This window comes from Microtus ochrogaster, linkage group LG1 (assembly GCF_000317375.1).
Source record: "Microtus ochrogaster isolate Prairie Vole_2 linkage group LG1, MicOch1.0, whole genome shotgun sequence".
In the NCBI taxonomy this organism is placed as follows: domain Eukaryota; kingdom Metazoa; phylum Chordata; class Mammalia; order Rodentia; family Cricetidae; genus Microtus; species Microtus ochrogaster.
In genome coordinates this window covers 8,932,181-8,951,362 of record NC_022027.1, presented here as the reverse complement: position 1 = coordinate 8,951,362, position 19,182 = coordinate 8,932,181, and the positions used below count along the sequence as shown (strand labels likewise).

At 43.1% G+C, this 19,182-nt stretch overlaps 1 protein-coding gene across 1 annotated transcript in view; it reads right to left on the bottom strand.

The window, feature by feature from the left end:
• Positions 1-19,182, bottom strand: part of Abca13 (ATP binding cassette subfamily A member 13) — a 397,315-nt gene that overhangs the window by 303,675 nt on the left and 74,458 nt on the right. The window contains exons 16-19 of the mRNA XM_013350751.1: positions 18,326-18,440; positions 11,836-16,578; positions 7,400-9,205; positions 5,197-5,306 (exon numbers count right to left, since the gene is read on the bottom strand). Of these exons, the coding sequence (XP_013206205.1) occupies positions 5,197-5,306; positions 7,400-9,205; positions 11,836-16,578; positions 18,326-18,440 (6,774 nt within the window). The remainder of the gene's footprint in view (positions 1-5,196; positions 5,307-7,399; positions 9,206-11,835; positions 16,579-18,325; positions 18,441-19,182) is intronic.

The window sequence follows — 19,182 nt, the reverse complement described above, 5'->3', positions numbered from 1 at the left end:
AGGTCCTGAGTTCAATTCCCAGCAACCACATGGTGGCTCACAACCATCTGTAATGAAGTCTGGTGTCCTCTTATGGCCTGCAGGCATACACACAGAATAATGTATACATAATAAATAAATAAATAAATAAATAAATAAATAAATAAATAAATAAATATTTTTAAAAAAGAAAAGTAACTAAGACATTACTAGCTATTACTTCAGGTATTTAGTGTTTCTTAGTGCTGAGAGCATTCAGAGACTTCTCACGTAGCTGTTCTGAAACACCCAACTGGCTGTAGTAGCCTCCCGGAATAAACCAGTAGTAGAAACATAGTTACTCCACTAGGTTGTAAAATATCATAATTTGTTCCTTATATCCAATTGCATCTCTGTCCCTGACAGACACCCTAGCTCTGGAACCTCTGGTCCCCACCATTTTACTGCCCATTTCACTAAATCAATGTTTCAGCTTTTACACATAAGACTTTGCAATGTGAAGCTTTCGGTGTCCGGCTTCTTCACTTAACACAATGTCTAGCAGGCCCATCCATGTTGGTGCAAATGACAGAAACCCATTCTTCAAAAGGCTAAATTTCATACCATTATGTACAAATATTATATCCTCTTTATGTATTAATACTATGCTGTTTCAGTCTGAAATGTAAATAAAGATCTGTCTGGGCTAAATTAATTGAATAGAAATCATTTGCAGCTTCTGCCTCCCCAGCACAGCCTCTTTTCCTGTGCCCCTGTAAGAGGCGTTCCCATTCACCGGCCCTTCTCACACTCTCTGGGAAGGATACCCATTGACTATGGTTTGCACAGACCTCTTGCCCATTGTCCTAGCATGGTTATAATCATTCCACTCTTTCATTCCCGGAATGCTCTTGTGGGAGCATGAGTTGCATGTGTCCATTTCCCCATCCTCCACCCCTCTCCAGTCGTATCTGGAAACGTCCTTGGCATTCCCTCGCCTTGGTCTCCACACCTCCACTCTAGTTCCTAATAGATTTTGGGTCTCTGTACAGCACCCAACCTGGTCACACCCTGGAGATTAGCAGACTCCCGGCAGGTACTAGCCATATGCCAACTACCCCTGCCATATCATCTACCTTGAGTTCAAAAAGAGCCGGTCAATTACAGAAATCTGGAAAGTTCCTTGCTGTTCCCCATGTTTTTCTCCAGCTACTGACCACCTCTACCTCCCGAACACTCATAATCCAAGTTCCTCATGCCCCTATCCCCTCCCCATGTCTTCTGCAGGAGATTTCTGTCTCCTCTCTAACTAGCTATCTCTCCAAACTCAGCCTCACCTTTCCCTTCCCTTCCCCACCCTGCCCTGCCCTGCCCTTCCCTTCTCTGGCTGTCCAGGGCCCTGTAAGTTCAGCTTACTGCACACTCTCCCAGGGTCAGAGTCTCACCTTTGCTTTCAGATACGCTTGGCATTTAGCACATGACTAAGTACCTTCTAGATGCTGGGTCACTATAGAAACCAAAGTATGATTTTTATGAATAACTAAACTTGTTAACTTTCAAATAGTAAGAGTTCTTAATGATAAATAAATTCTTTTAAATGTCTTAGTTTGGGCAGTATACTAAGAGAACACATCCAAACCAAATAGGCTCCACCTTATCCTAGCATGAAGGTACTCTACTGCAATGCTAGCATCTAGGAGGCTGAGGCAGGAGGATCCTGAATTTACTGCCATCCTCAACCACATAGGGAGACATTGTCTCCCCAACAAAGAAAGAAAATAAAAAGAGGGAGGGGGAGGAAAGGGTGACCTTGCCCTGCACTTCTTCCTAGTCAGATCACAATGATGCGCTTATAAGGAGGGGTACCAGGCTTCTGGTCAGCTCTCTGTCCTCTCTCTGTCCCCATTGTGCAGCAGACCCTCCAGGCCTCTCCACAAGACTATCTAGCAGTCTTGGCACGAGCAACAGCTCAGCTCTTACCTGTATCCTCTGCCCTCTAGGATGCCCTCTTCCTCCACCCCCCTTTGCTTCTTCAAAGCTTTGCTCCAATCCCTTCTACCTGAGCAGGCACCTCTTCTGACCTTGAAGACACATTAGAGATCTTCCCTGGCTTTCCAGGTCTGCCAGCCCTCGCTAGATCTCCACATTGTTCCCCAAGCCCTATTGTCCCCACCCATCTCTTCAGCTGGAAAGGTGCATGTCCGTGTGTGTGTGTGTGTGTGTGTGTGTGTGTGTGTGTGTGTGTGTGTGTTCATTCCTGTGTATGCTGGTGCACATGGAGGCCAGGTGGAGATTAGGTGTCTTTTTCCAACTCTTTTCCATCTTTTTGTTCTAAGATAAAAGCTTTCACTGAATGTAGGGCTAACTGACCAGAGTTACTCTCAGCAAGCTCTGGAGATCCACCTGTTCCTGCCCCCTTCCCAGCACTAAGATTACAAGCACCCAGAGCCACAGTCAACTTTCACATAAGTGCTGGAGATCTAAACGCAGGCCCTCATGCTTACACAGCACGTACTCAGCGCACTCAGCCCTCTCCATCCCTGACCTTGAACCCCTCTTTCCAAGCATGACTCAGGCTCTCTGTTCCTAAGTTCACTAATTTGTGGTATGAGGACAATAAAATGGATGCCCAGTGACAATTTTTTTTCCTCCTCCATGAACTTAGCAGGCTCTGGCATGATCACCACTGTCATATTTAACACCAGAAGGAACAGAAAAATGATGTTGAACTTACATCTGTGGCAACAATGACATTAACAACTCCAACAGCTCAACTCCTTGTGTGACAGAAGATCTAGCTGCCTGTCCAGGTCCATTGCCCTCATACTTCCCCTGATGAGAGCCTCCCGGTTCTGCCCAACCTCCTACTCTCCAGAACAGGGTCTGCCCTAGTAAGGAAAGTGAGGCAGCTCTTTAAACAACAGACACGACCGAGTGGAACATAAAAACTAAAAATTAACTTCTAACATCACTTCCTGTGTTATATTAATTTAGCATCTCTGATGCAGAATGGCAAAACACATGAAAATCCAGGTACCAGTAAGTGTTTCCATTCATTGCAAATTCATTACTTTACCCAACTGTGAAATGTCAAAATAATTGCGTCTTCAAACATGGCTGAATTTTATACGCCAGAGAAAGAAGCAGAGAGAGATTTGATTTAATATCCCCAAGCATGTCTCTGCATGGTGAGATTTTATTGAGCACCACGCTGTGTGATTCTACATGTAATACTTGGTGTTTGGCAATACCGTCTATGTTTATAGACATCTCCAGCTGGAAATGGAAATGTAGGTCTCCCCTGCACAACAGTCTTCAGGCTTCGGGTGCATCATCTGTGTTCACTTTGGCCCCCTGTTCCTCACTTTTTTATCTTTCAATCCAAAGGGTTAGCCAATTCCTGGGTTCAAAGAAACATTCTTACTATGAGGAGGGCAGGAAGTAGACCAGAACTAGCTGCCTTTCCCATGGCAGGCAGGGAGCCCCAGCCTCAGCCTGTGCTAGAACCAGGGAAAGAGAGCCAGAATGTGGGCACCACATGCATGTCCCCAGAAAGGCCCCAGGGAGATCACGGGTTTACACTCTCCTCCTATTTAGTCTTCTCAACTGTTCTTTGAAACAGAAATTATTTCACCCTCTTTGAGGCTCAAAGAAATCCTTCTGTATGCCCTGTGTTCGTCAACTAGCATGAAGCCCTGAACTCCAGTCTATCTGATATCAAGTTCTCTCCCCTTCCAGTAGACCAGTGGCCATAATGGCACTGAGCAAAGTCAAGTTTAATTCTGTGCCCAAAGACACTCTGCTCTGATGTGAGATGCCCTTCTGTATGCTATAAATACATTTTTTATTACCACTGGTTAATAAAGAAGCTGATTTGAGACAGAAAAGGCAGGTAGGGAATCTAAGCAAAGATACAGGGGGAAAAGGCAGAGTCAGGGAGACTCCAGCAGGCTCCAGAGAAGCAAGATGTGAGGTAATACCATGGCCACGTGGCAATACATAGAATAACAGAAATGGGTTAGTTTAAGTTGTAAGAGCCAGTTAATAATAAGCCTGAGTAATTAATATTAAGCCTCTGAGTGCCTATTCAGGAACTGGCGAGCGGGAGAGAAACTTCCAGCTCCACTGCCCAGCAATGCCTTCTGGCACATAGAGCTGTGTTATCTTCACTTACAAGTGAAGAAGGCAGGCCCCAGTGTGCCCATCCCACAGCCTGGACTCACTCAACAATCCACTCAGCCCTTTTGTAAACACCAGTTGAATATCTACCATGCCTAGGTCAAGATTCTTCCAGAATCTAGGTGTCATGTCAGTTAGCACACAGACACATCCCTTCAGCTGGCACGCCCCCGCTTGGGTTTATTCCCCATGGTCTACCCTCCATCCTCACCCACAATACCCTCCTCCAGCCAACACCACTGATCAGTATTAACAATCACATTGCTTTATGAGTTTGCTAGTTCCTGCCTGAGTCTCACTTCTTCCTCCTTACACTTGCAGACAGATGCTCTTCCACACATCTGGATCCCAGCCAAGGCCACTTACACAGGCCAGCGAATCCTCTCTGAGGCTAGTGACCCTTCCTCTCTGATGAGAGACTTCTGCGTGTATTCTTATTCCCCTTCTAGGGCAAACTAGACTCCCCTTTGGGATGTCCTCCCCAACCCCACAGCCTGTTCACTTGCACCAAATAAGAGCCCAGAGTATGCAGAAGTCCCTTCCAGTGTTGCTTAAGCTAAGTATTACCACAAAGACTGAATGCTTAGGAGGATCGGGGACAACAACACCCCACACAAACAGCTTGCACACTTAGGAGTTCCATGACAGGCAACACGAGTGTCTGGGGGCTCCTGGCTTCTATTCAGGCACTCACTCATTCAATAAAAGAACCTGACCAGCATTTCAGGTTCTATTTACACAGCCTTTACAGTCAGGGAAAGCATGTTCACAACAGTACACACAGGCTGAATTTCATGTTATAAAACTGTGATCCCAGCATTTGGGAAGCTGAGGACCAGAAAGGCAAGTGTAGGTTTGGAAGGGCTATGCAGCCTGGCTACAGCAGGGCCACTGAGGTTGGGAAGGGTGAGCCAGACCTCCATGGACCTAATCGCTAGGCTAAGAAACCTATGCTTTGTTTTAAAAGAAACTCGGAGTCGAGCTATGCATCTCTCTGACAGTCAAGCTGTGCTAACTGGGAAAGGGCAATTAGAAGTGCTTCTTACATAAGCATCCCACCTGCAAAGATGATGAGCACACGCAGAGCCATCCTCTCCACTCTGTGCAGCATCTCCACAGCTTCCGAGGGCTTCTCCAGCTGCCGGAAAACTTGACACATCTCAAAAACACTTAGGGAAAACAGATCATGGTGTTAACGGATAGATGTGTAACCTCTGAGCATGGCTGCTGCATAGAAAGTTAAGTCATGTGTAAGAACTGTCTCCTCACTCTGTGTTTATTTTGCACAAACAAAAGAGTCATGCAGGCCACTAGGCTGGACCTCTAGAAACCTTTCTGCTTTCTACGGCAGTTTGATGACTGCTCCTTATAAACTTGATGTCTGCTTTCTCTTCTTGCTCCATTCTCTTGAGATGCAAGAGTTGGACACTGAAGGGGTAAGAATATGATGACAGCCATTGAAAGGACAAAGCCTGCTCTTAGTAACAGCGTAGCCGATTGAGGTGGTAGTGTTAAGTGAAATGAGTCAGGGACAAAACAACATAGATCATATGTCATCATTCATGTGGAACCTAAAAAAAGTTGATGTCATAGAAGCTGAGAGAAGAACAGAGCCTTCTATAGGCTACAGTGATTAGGGAGGGGAGAGAGTCCCAGTTAGGAGCAAACAGTGCTGTGTTCTATAGCACAGTGAGATGGATACAGTTAATGGTAACACCTTTTAAATCTCCAAATAGCTAGAGAAACTATGTTTCAATGTTTGAACTCTAGATTGTGATTGTTTATACGTAATACATGTATCAAAGCATTACTTTGTTCCCCATAAATATAGCTCAACCAAAATTAAAATAGTAATTTTTAAACATGAGGGGTCATATGTATGTTGAGGTGCATGCCTACAATCTCAGCACTCAGAAGACTGGCTCTCAAGATCAAGGCTAGCAAGATGGGGGCTGTGTAGCAAAAGCCTGTGTAAAAATGAGGGGGAGGAAGAAAGAAAAAGGAAGGTATATAGATGTGTGGTGGGAGTTTTATCTGTGGAGAACTGAAAATCTCAGGTGAAAGCTGAGATTAGAGAACGGAGTGGCCAGGATTGCCTCCAGTTTGGAGGCAAATCCCAAGCAGAACACTACACTCAAGCACCATAGTTTAAGGATCAAAGACAATGAGGAGATAAAACAGGAGGCTTTGGAAGTCAGCATTTAAAATTTGAAATAATGAGACATCTGTTCCACCAAGTAAGGATATCTTTCCAAGCCATAAAAAAAGATCATGTTCAGAGTACAGTTCTGTGGCAAAGAAACTGACAGGAAGTAGGTCAGCCTGTCCGGTGGTAAATGAGAAAATATTTATGTGACATCTCTAAGTTGCCACGTGAAGCTAAGAGAAAAGTAAACAGGCAAGGATCACAGGACAGCCAGCCTTGCCACATCCAGGAGTCACAGCTGATGCAGCGGCAGCACCCTGGGATCCTAAAGGCACAAACCCTCCAGCCCAAAGCAACAAGCTAATGCCAGAACTGTATTTGGTGACTCTGGAACTCTGAAGAACAAGTTTCCAGCAGGGACTGGCAACACACACCTGTGATCCTAGCACTTTGGAGGCTGGGGCAGGATTATGAGTTTGATACCAGTCTGTTGATATAGAATTTGGGAATGGGAAGGTTAGAGGTAAATTATGATTTAGAGCTGAGTTTCAGGAGGTCAGGAGTCCTTAGCTACCTATTTTTATCCTATGGTTAGTTACAAATGCAAGCACCATCTTGGGATTGAACTGGATGGTTCACCTTCATGACTACATGCCCAATAGTGGTACCCAGGGCTGCTGTGATTATAGGTGTGTGCTGCCACACCTGACTCATCACTGTTTTCCAATTCATTATGTTATTTTATGGGCATGTGATGACTATACATATTAGTGAGGCATACAGCAGAAACTGTGATACATGCATAAATGCACTGGTCAATCTAGCCTCCCAAATGCTATGCACATATCCAGTCCCAAAACAACTGGATCCAGGACAAAGCTTTTGCTTTCGAAATTTTTTTTTTAAAAAAAAAGAATCCAAATCATACTTAGATGCCAAATAATGAGGTAAATGGGGCAAGAAATTGTTGACTTGGACCATTCTGTGTGGATGGATGCTGGCTTCAGAGTGTGATGGAAGTTGAAGTTGAGAAAATCTGCTTACTCTGGTTTGATGTGAATCCTTCTTGATTTCTACAATTAGAAATAAATTAAGTAAAATAGGGAATTAGAATACCTTTGATGGGCTTGTGGGACTCTCTGCCAGTGTTCAATCACTGCAAATAATGCCTTCAGGAATTTCTGGAAGTATGACATTGATTCGTAGCCGTGGGAAATTGATATCGTTTCTTCTTTGGTCCCTCCATTCTTTGCTGATGTAACATTCTGACCAGTAGCTGACTTAGGAAACCTGTTGCCATCTGAGTAAAACAAAGTGCGTGTGAAATGTGCCCACTGAGCGTTGTTTGGGGGCAGCCCTTCTCTTGAGGGGACTATTCTGCTGAGACCAATCAGGACTTCTTTTGCAAGCTGATAGCGAGTGGCGTTCTGAATCAATGACAAATTGGAAAATAAATCTTGGCTTAACTCATCTCCAGAGTCACTTTGAATCCCACTGGAGGCCTCTACAACTGACTCTATGGTTTTTAAAAGGTCATTTGGGTGCTGGGCAAATGTCAACAGAAGATTAAAAATATCCCAGTTATCTTCCTTTAAGCCATTTGAAAGAGCTTGTAAAGTGAGATCAATCACCATTTTCAAGAAAGTCTCTCTTTCTGTGCTGTTCTCTGTTAACACTCTATCTAAAGAAAGGATTACTTCCTGACTTCTCTCCTGCCTCAGGGCCTGAGGATGACGGGTAGAATGAAGCTCATAAAGCTTCAGGAAGTCCATTTGGTTTGTAATGTTACTTATAGGAACTAAGCAATCTAGACTCTCTTCCCACAAGTTAGCAGCATCCGTAGAAACATTTTGAGTCCTGTTTTTAATCACCACCACAAGATGCTCCAAGTCTCTCAAACTGAGTTTTGTAGAAATTAAATTTTCAGCCATTTCTTCCCCAATCTCAGAAAAGTCTTTGGATTGGTTGACATATGAAAGGATGCCGCTAGATGACATGCTGAGAACATCAGGGTCCTGGGACATATTAGGGGTGACTCCAATCATCGCGAAGCTCAAGTCAAGAAATGGCGTCAACAAAGCCTTCCCCTTCTCAAATATAAAAGGAGCTACTTTTTCCGAAGACATTATTTGCTTCACATGATCTTGAGAACTTTGTAGCACGATGGAATACAAAGTATCAAGGATTTTCCAGGAGTCCTCTGTACTAGATATGGACAGCTCTCCCAATATTGTAGCCATCTTTCTCGAAACCTTTGTGGCTAGATTGAGAAGTCTCACCATGGAGTCCACTGATGAGGCAAGACCACCCAGTTCAGCAGTGCTATTCACCAGCATGGCCAGAGTTCTAGAAATTTCCAAAGCCTGCTCTAAGACATGACTTTCCGCACCCACTCGGGAAATGGCACCAAATAACCTCAGAGTTGATTCCAGCGTTTCTCTGTTTCTTAGAGCGAATGAACTATTTACAACAGAAAACAACTCAGTTAGCTTAGCAAGTGCAGTGTGCTGGGGCATGGGGGAGGAGGAGTGGCAGGTCAGAGCAGGTGAATGGAAGAGAATGTCCTTGATATTAGCCATTTCTACAGAACTTTCTCTCACGAGGCGGAGAACAGACCTGAGATTTTGGTTGAGTTTGGAGAGGCCCACAGAATTTTTAACCTGGGAGAGAAACTGAGTCACTATGCTAAAGAAGTCCAAGTGGTCTTCAGTGTCAGCATTCACCACAGGCTCCCTTGGATGGGTGTGAGATGAACCTTTCAGAACTGCAGAGAGTTCTCTGTTGTTGAATGAAAATGAGTTCTTAATCAGATGATACAGGGTCCTGAAACTTGAGACAATGTTCATCAATGTGTCCTCATTCAACCAGGTAAGGAATGGATCCAGTTTCAGAATTTCAAGAATTTTATCTCTGGGGACAAAACTGAAAATATATGTATTTTTAATTTCATATTTTGTAAATCAGTAATGGAAAGATTGAAAAATAATGATGTCATTATTTTATTTGTTTTACAATAGTACCATAGACTGCTGATATTGAGTGAAGAGTTAAGACTCTAAAATAGCTCCAGAAGAAGCCTGACACCTTGCTCTCAAATAGTGAAAGCAGGAAAAACATTCCATAAGCACTATTGTGACTATTCTTTGAACTCAACAATCTGAAAAGTCTTGCTTTTTGCTTTTGGAAAAGAGATCTAGAAAGACTATAAAATGGTTCTGCATTTACTTCTAAAATAAGGTTATTAAGCCTTACAAATAAGGAAAATATTGATAAATTGGCTACATTAAATTTTATAATGCTCTTCTAACAATAAAAGCCATAAAGAAGAGGAAACAATTAGATAATTAAAATATATATATCATTTAACTAATAAATAACTAGTATCAAGAATATAAAAAAATTGTCAACAATTATCACAGACAAACTGTGGGAACCCCCAAAACCTAAAGAGAACTTAAAGAAGAAAAAGAAGGCCATTCGCAAAGGACAAAAATCTTAGTGGACCAAAGAATACATTCTGAGTTTCTCAATTTTAAGAAAACGACATTTGAAACTCGGATGAGATGCTGCCATAGTCTCACCAGGTTCACAGACCTAGGTTCATACGAACAGTGCCAGGCATGAGACGGGAGCTACAGGAAGCCTCACACTCCGGTCAGAGTGACCATCAAGCCCAGATCGCCTGAGATGTTTAAGGCTGAGGTTGTGTATATACTACATTCCACACCAGAGCTCTCGTCATGTGTGTTTACAAAACAAAAACATTCCCATTTGTCAGTGATCCCCATCCATGCTCATGTCATCAACTCCGGAGAAATGAAACACTCGCATTTGTCAGTCATCCCCATCCATGCTCATGTCATCAACTCCGGAGAAATGGATCAGGCCACAAACACACTGAAAGGGTAAAAATAGGAAGCAGACTTGTTAGGAGAAAGAAGGGGTACGTGCGGGATTAATAGGGCAATAAGAAACAGTCTCCCTAGACAGTGGTTCTTGGTGTAATCAGTTATCATCTGAAAAGGAAGGTCTGTTTATCTTGTTCCGAATTTTAAAAGTACTGGCAGATTGCTTGGCCGATCTATGATGCCTGTGATATGTCCCCTTGACGAGGCTGACTGACCACCAACCCCAACACGCCCTTTCCTCCCAGTGTCTGAGCTGGGTGGACTACAGGAGAAATTCCCTTAAAAGCATTAGATGGGAAGTAGTGACCATTTTGTAATACAAACATGACTCCTCCCAGCCATAGAATCCAAAACTAAACTAACATCTTGCTAAGAGGGGATCTTGTACAAGTGATTGGTTTTGTTTTTATTTGGTTGTTTAGTTGGTTGGTAGGTTTTTCTGTTTGAGCTTTTTTTGAAGTTTTATTGTTTTGGTTTTTTGCTTGTTTGTTTCTTTTTTAAGACAGGGTTTTTCGGGGCTGGAGAGATGGCTCAGTGGTTAAGAGCATTGCCTGCTGTTCCAAAGGTCCTGAGTTCAATTCCCAGCAACCACATGGTGGCTCGCAACCATCTGTAATGAGGTCTGGTGCCCTCTTCTGGCCTCCAGACATACACATTGGTGCCTATTCTGGAACCAGCTCTTATAGACCAGGCTGGCCTCCAACTCACAGAGACCCTCCTGCCTCTGTTTCCTGAGTGCTGGGCTTAAAGGCGTGTTGCTACCACCACCCAGCTTGTTGGACAAGTGTTTAAAGTCCCTAATGAGTTAACTTTAGGATATTCAGAGGACAAGCTGTCTTAAACAAGACAGCCCCAGTCAGGTAGAAGGCTCTGTAAGAGTCTCCGAGACCCCCTGCCCTAGAGACCCCAGTAGCAGCTAGTTAGTCAGATTGCCCCCCTTGTTGACCACCTCTTTGGATGGCAAACTTTAGCTCATGACACATGGGGCATTCCTGCTGCTCTGTTTGTCCCTTCCTGCACCCTGTCCCCGGGAGGTTGGATGTGCTTATCTAGTCTCCAAAGCCACAGAATCAACCTCCAGTGCTGCATGTTGGCTGCACTGCTTGCTCCCTGGGTGTCTCCCAACTAATATGACATAGAATAAATGGGGATTTCTCTCTAGAACTTTCACTGGTAACATTGAGAGATTTTAGAAGATTGGGAATGGAGATAATATGACTATCTAAATGGTTCCAGATCCAAACATTAGGTTAACTGGAAAGAAATATTTCATCTTGTATTTGCGATGAGATAGGTGATACCATAATTGAAATAGCAAACCTCCAATGTGTGCATGTAGATCCATTCAAAATAAAATTTTCAATCTATGCAGAAAAGAATTTCTTGTCTTTATAATCTGAATTGAAAGAAACAATATACAACTGATGAACAGAGACTAGATTTGAACATTCACTGGTTAAGTGGAAATTGAAACTGTTACCTTAACGCAGTCATAAAACACTCATTGTGACAAAAATCACTTCAAAGGCCATTCCTTTGGTCCCAAACTTAGGTAAAGGAGCTATGACGGGCATTTCTCTACTCCAGAAAGTGAGCCGGCTGGGAGGTACACAGGATGACTGTGTGGGGCAAAAATGCACTCACCTCATCTCAGCCATGAAATCTCTATGCAGGTCTTTTAGTAGAAGTGATATTTTGTTCTCAGGCATCCCATTTAGCAAAGAGGAGAAGAGTGTCTCCAGAAGCTGCTTCAGAAAACCCTCTGCCTGTCCTGCAGTTTCCCCACCATTTTGGGACTGTGTGTGGTTCAAGATGAGACTAATGAAATCCCTTGTGTGAAGGTCAGTGCTGCTGAAATTCAGAGCTGATTCCTGAGAACGCTCAGCAAAGTTACTAACTAAATTCATCACAATGCTTTCCAGAAGTGACTGAAAAGTTGAGAAATCAGCTAGCTGCTCCTGATTTAGCATACGGGTGAGGACGCCGACATCAAAATCGCCTTCTCCAGTACTGTTTTTGAGATAGCCCAAATATGTAGTAAGATCCCTGGCCAGCACAGTTACATCAGTTGAATTCCCACTGGCCATGGCACTGAGTAGTCTTTGCACCAACCGAAAGTAATCTTCATTTTCATATTCATGGAGCCAGTGTTTTAGGAGAAATAGAAAACCTTCAGTAATTTCCGACATCGTCAATGGTGATGAATCCAGGATTTCCAGAAGCCGAGGAAGTTGCACAGTTGTGTTTTGAAGAGCTATGTCTTGGATCTTTCTGTTAATATCAGAAAGTAGTTGTCCTAGACTGAAGTTATCGCTTGGGTCCATGGTGCTTTGTTTGAAGTGAAACCACAGGTCTTCAAAGCTGTGAGTTGCTTCATCATTTTTTATTAAGCCTGATGAGTCTGGGCTCCTGTCTGTGTGATTTGCATTCAGAAAGTTTGTGATTGGTGAGAGCAGATGGTGAGTACTATTTCTTAAACTCCAAAGAGCAGAAATCAATTTGAAGATCCTCCCCAAATTTAAAGAAACATTATTTTGAGCAGATGTCTCTGTGCCTTGAGTAATGTTAAGAATCTTGTCTAAGCTGCCTAGCTTGTTGAGCATGTTTTCAAGCAGTTTAAATTTTGTAAAATTTGCATGTTTTAGGTTTTTTATGATTTGCAAAGCACCTTGCTTTACTGTCCCGTTAGGACAGAGTTCTGAGATGCTGTCATTACCTTGGTTTCCAGAAGGTGACATGAAAGGTAACACCTTATGCCAAAGTCCCTGCAGGGTTTTCCCAAGTACGTTTTTAACATGGAAAATCTCCAACAGCTCTGAGAGAATCAAATTCCAGTCTGCAAAATCATGCATCGCACAGACCACTTTCCTGGTTATTTCCTCTCCGGGGTTTTCATTTATGCATTCTGAATCACTCGGCCATGGCAGATGGAGAAGGTCCAGTATACTGGTCGCCATGTGGTATAAGGAGGGAGACATGTGCCCCTGGACATTACAGCCTTCTACCTTAGGGCTTTCCTCAAGCCTGGAAGTTGTGTGGTTCGAGCACCAAACCCTGGGAAGGCACATTAAAGCCTCGGAAATAACTGCTGGCTCATCCGACACTAACTCAACTGTGTCCAGAAGAGTTTTAATCGCATCGGCAAAGTCTTCCTTGGTGGTGTTGAACATGGTTATCCCATGAAGAAGTGTGAAGTTATAGATGTCCCTGAGGCTTTCTGTGATGTTTTTGTCTGTGACCCTCTGCAGGAGCCCCACCATATGGGGAAGAGCGTAATACACATCCAACACAGCTGTCACTACTTCCTGGGGAAGCAGACGGGAGAGACGCAGCAGGTGGTTGACACTCCAGGAATGGGAGCTGGCAACAAGCTTGTCCACTAAGCCGACAACCATATTGACCCCTAAATGGTCGACACCCGTCCTGCTGAGGTTCTTAAAGAAACTCATCAGGTTTTCACTGATTTCGCCCAGCTGGCCTACCAAGAGTTCTGTGTCTGCCTTCTTGAGAGAATGCATGAGAGACGCCACTTTCTTTAAAACCTGAGCCGGGTCTGAATTTTCTGGAATACTGAAACGGACAGCAGGCATTAGGGAGTTGAACACATCCCGCGTCAGTTGAATGCCAAGATCCACAGCTTTCATTATTTCCTGGGGGACTACTTCTGATGAATTCTGAAGATAATGAGTTAGGTTGAGAGCAACGTAATTAGCTAAGCGGCGAACTGAATTGTGCAAGTGGCTTATATCTCTTTCCTTTGGACTGACGGAGAATACACTAAGCACTCTTTCAGCGCTAGAAGAGGAACTACTTCCAAGGACACTATGAATGATACCTTCGAAAAGTTTCTGCATTTCCTTCCCCAATGCTATGCTGTGCTGCCAAATATCCTGAAACTGATCAGGAATGCCATCCGACATTCCTGTGGGTCCTAGAAGTAAGTCCCTGAAGTGCTTCCAGTCGAACTGGGAGGCAAATTCCAAGTCTTCTGTTAAGTTGGTGATGATCATGTTTACCGGCTCGGTGGAATTATTGAAGAGCGCTAATAAAGTCTCAAACTTGGCAACCTCTTTTTCTAAGCCTGGAGTAACTATAATATTTAGAAATTCAGTTACGTCTTTCAGGTAAATATTCACACAATTTACATTTGACTCATTCGGTGGACAAATGGGTATCTTCCTATTTAGCACCCAAGTTAAAATTTTCAGTGCAGAGTTCATTTTGTTCTCCATATCCTTAAAGCTTCCCAAAGCGCTATGAAGATGGCCAGGTAGAGAACTTGAGTTGTACATCATACACAAATGGTTTATTACGTCTATCCATGCTAAACACCCGTCCAGGCTGCTACTTGCATTCTTCGATGAAAATATGGAACTTAACATGGCCAGAATATGCGCTGGCTTCTTAGAAGCATTCACAGGTAATACATTACTTTCAGAAATCAATTCAGTGACACTCTGGAAAATATCGGCACATGACAATAAACCTCTATCCTGTGATACATTCCTAAGAAATAATATTGTTTCTCTCAGCTCAGTGATGCCACTTGCAAATTTGCCTCCAGGATCTGTGAGATCATTGGAGAGAAAGTTATTGATCAGGTCTGTATTTCTAGCCACATAGTCCGAGGCTTTGCTCAACTCAATGAAAACATCCAAGAGGGAAGATAAAAACTCCCTGCTTGCATTTGTTTTCATTGGAAATGTCTTCAGCTGGCGCAGGGAGGTTTCCATGGTAACAAAAGCGCCCTCTGCTTGAGCCAGGTTAAGTGATTGTACCACAGCTAATTCATTATCTAATGCTACCCAAAGATCTCTGAGGTCCAGAAGGCCTTCCCAGTCATGAAAGCCATTCTCCTGAGTTACGTTTTTAAATAAATTTAATATGAGTCTAGCAGTATGATAAGTGGGAACTATCCCTTTGCAGTTTTGAGAAATGTTCCCACCATTTTCCAACTCATCCAAAAGCTGAATGATACCAACATGAAGAGAAGTGAAAATATTCAGGTCAAGTTTCAGTATCTGAGAAAGGGTTCCCCAGATCTCAGTCCATGTCCGAATCCATGAAAGGGTACAGTGAACGGCCGTGAATTCGCTGATCACACTGCCATTTACTGTGAGGTTGGAAAACAATTGTGTCCATGGGAAGAGGAGTGAAGCTCCCTCGTTTCCTGAGTAATTCACAGAAGAAATGGCTGTGTTTTCCAGGACAAAGCATTCACTTGGCAGCAGAGTCCCTGCTGAATCATTAAAGAACTGATTGACATACTGAAGTAGAGAAACACGAAAACCTTCATCTGCCACAAACAGCTGCTTGAGGCCTGTCAAACTCGCGTGAATCACTCCCGGTGCCCGGCCCTCCGTAGACAGCAGGGACTGGGCCTGAAGCTCTAACAAGTTTAAAACTGAAAGCAATTGCTGACAGTGAGATACTTCAGGTATCATCCCGAGAGCCTCTGTTGTCTCTGATAAAAGCAAAAGTGCTTTACTGATGTTTTGGATATTAAACTGCTTTATGAGATCCAAAATATGTCTAAAGATTTGAGTAAGATAAATTATCAGGGACTCTCTTTTCTGAATGTTCAAGAATTTATGAAAATATTGATAAAAGGAAGAGTAGGTCTGGAGAAGGAGAGCTGCATCTCTGTCTTTGAAGACATTTATATGAGTCAAAATGTTACCCAGTTCTTGCTTTTGATGTTCGGAAAGAGTGGAGAAAAGCTCAGACACATTCTTCAGCACATAGATGGTGTCCAGAGCTATTGAGACTTGTTCCTGGGTCAGAAAGCTCAATTCAGAGAGACCATGTATTATAATCCGGCTTAAATGTATAAAGTCTGCATCCACAGCTGGTGATTGGGGCCAATCAGAATGGAACAATTGGGAGAAATTAAAGCTTTCGCTAAAAATTTTCTCATATTCTGGAACAGAAAAATTTCCAAGTGTGGACGAGATTTCAAATTTAGCTCTTTCTTCTTGTGAAATGCCATTGAGCCAGAATTCTCGCAACTCTGGTTTAATTTCAAAAAGTATTAATTTTATGAATCTCAAAATATTTTTGGATTCCCTCCTCATCCAATGATCTTTAAGACTTTGAATTTTCTCAGTGACCAGTTTATCAAATTCCAGAAGTTTCTGAGCATCACCATCATGTGGGTCTCTCTGCAAACTTTCTAAATGATTTCTCCACAGAACACTTCTATTCAGAACAAGCTCGGGGAGCAAAGTGAGATCATGGAATTCAGGAGCCGTGAATGAGCCAGAAGGATCAGATAATAACAATTCCTCCAAAAACTCCACAAATGACAAAAGAACGTTCATCGGTCCATTTTCAAGGGTGTGCAGCTTCTTGTCCTCCACTAAAAGATGCTTTGTGAAATTTAAGACCCTATAACACAGATAGAATTGTTTTATTATTAGAAAAAAATAGCTCAACATCTCAAATTTCTAAGACAGTGATCATTTATAGTGATCAAAACTGAGACATTTTCCTAGAGAACACATTTGCACTTCATGTCAAGCTAAAATGAGCATCCATTATTACATTAGAAATCCCAACATGGTTGCATCTACTTAACCTAAACTGTGTTTCCTCTTATCAAAAAGAATGCACTCACATTGCCCCGTGAATCAACATGTATGACTGTTAGGCACAAATCTGCCATTTATGCCTGATGAATTTGCTACCATATTTTTCTTTCGAAGGGTCACGGGCTACAGAGACAGATCGAGTAGTGGGAGGCAGCGGAAACTTCGCCTGCTGCAGTGTGATCTGCTGCCCCACGCTCTTTCCAGCACGAACAGCTACTTTCACCATGACGCCCGCCCCGCCCTGACTGACTGAAATCCCCTGACACCGTGAGCTGAAATAAATCTGTCCTCCATCATCAGGTATTTCGCAATAAGGCAGGTGAGGAAGGCAGATAGGGGTAGAGCACATTGAACGAGCAGAGAAGTCCCAAGGCAGGGGTAGTGCTGCCACAAGTCTCCATCACATTAGGATCTGTGGCACGCTCCCCGCTAGAGTCTGACGTCATCCCTATAACAGCGTGCTGAAGTACATGTCAATACCCTGATCTTAGGAAAAAAAGATTTTGATTTTATTTAATTAACAAAGCCACACCGCTAACCTATGGTAGCAGCAAAGCCCATATGTCCTTATGCTGACCTCGGCTTCCATGGCAACAGTTGTCCCTAATCTCTAATATTTTCATCCATTACATCACCACTGAATTCACTAACCAGCCTCTTCCTTTCACAATTCCACACCAGCTCCCGTGAGTTCACAGATGGACAATGAAAACTAGTGCTTAGCGCACATGCAGACTGCTTTCCTTGCTCTTGCTAAAACTGTTAATAATTGTGATTTTTTTCAGGATACAGAATGAACAGGGGCTGATTCTGCAGAGATCATCCTGTTGTCTTTCCTCTTGTGCCCACAAGGAAAGCATCCCCAGTTTGAGGAAATCCAGGTCTAGGTCTGAGATGTAGCTGAGTGGCTTTCAGACTTTGATATATGAAAGATCCTCAAGTGAAATTTGTAAATGCACCGCAACCGGAGCCCTAGATATAGGACTTAGCATGATGGAGCGAGGTTCAACACTCCCAGCTTTAGCAACCTTCCCAGGAAAGTTTGGTCCCCTCCGCACTCTGAGATCCTCCGTTGTATGTAAGGTTCCTGTCCCATCCCACCTCAGCACAGTTCACAAACATCAGTGCTTCGAACATGGCACAGCATCTGAAACCTTATGCTAAACACCATCTCAAAACAAGGGGTGAGATAGCAAAGCAGAAAATATTCAGGCATATTTCCTTCCTTCCAAGGAATGCCCCTCCCCAAAGCTTCTGCAACTATGACAACTGGAATCATGGACCCCGAGTTGAAGTGCCAAGCAATGTCAGGCTGTTCTTAAGTAAATGCTTTGTTCTTAGGTCCTCTATTATAACTCATGCTGCTGTTTAGGAAAATCCTATTCCTGTGGTCCCACAATTGATAGATAAATGGTCACTAAATGCCTGATATGAAACACTCTATCACTGTTTAAATTGAGCTCACAGCCATCAAATAATGCCTAACCTATGATTGACATTTGTTTCTGATAGTCAATACCTGAAAGCTGGATTCTAAAACTTACCTGGCTGTGGAAGTTATTGGGGACTTCACAACGTTATTGAAAAATAAGAAATAATTATCAATGATAGCTTTCCAATCCATGTTTTGTGTCTGACAAGGAGAGTTCTCAGAGAAAGCTAAAAAGAAACATCAACAATCTGAGTACAATGGTCAAGAAAATATAGAGCAGATTACCTAAACTGTTCAAAAAATTCTCAAAGGAGGTTGGGAAATTTGTGGTTTGATATCTGCTTCCAGTCATGATGAAGCAACAAGGCACTGGGCAAAGCAGAACATCAATGCGATCGATGAAGCTCCGATCCAGACAAAGACACCTTTGTCTTCCATGCAAGCTTAGACCTGTGATTCTCTACATCCACTGCCTTAAAGAGACACTAAAGCCATAGGTGGTCTGGAGCCCAGTGGACATGCTGTGTTGAGATGAAACTTAGAGTTTAAAAGGAGGAAAGAAAGCTAGGGAGGGCTCTCCAAAGAGGATCTGCCTTCTAATGTACAGGTAAGAACTAATTACGCATGTAAGGATACTGCTTGAGATTAGGAAGCTTCACCCCAAAACATGAAAGATAGTCATTTAGTCATCACACAATAACAAGAATATACGCTTGCTCATAGCTCTACTGGAACATCCTACAATTCATAAGTTATCAAGTACAGCAAGCAGAAAGGATTGCTAAAGCGGAGTGTCCATCTCTGGACATTACAATATAATGTTATCATCTACAAACATACTCAGTTATAGTCAGAGCTATCCCAAGATGCAAGCTGCTCGTGAAGGTTCGACACACCTACTTTTAAGTAATCCTATGGCAAGGAGTGTAGCTCAGTGGCGTGTACAAAGCCAAGTGTTTGTATCCCCAC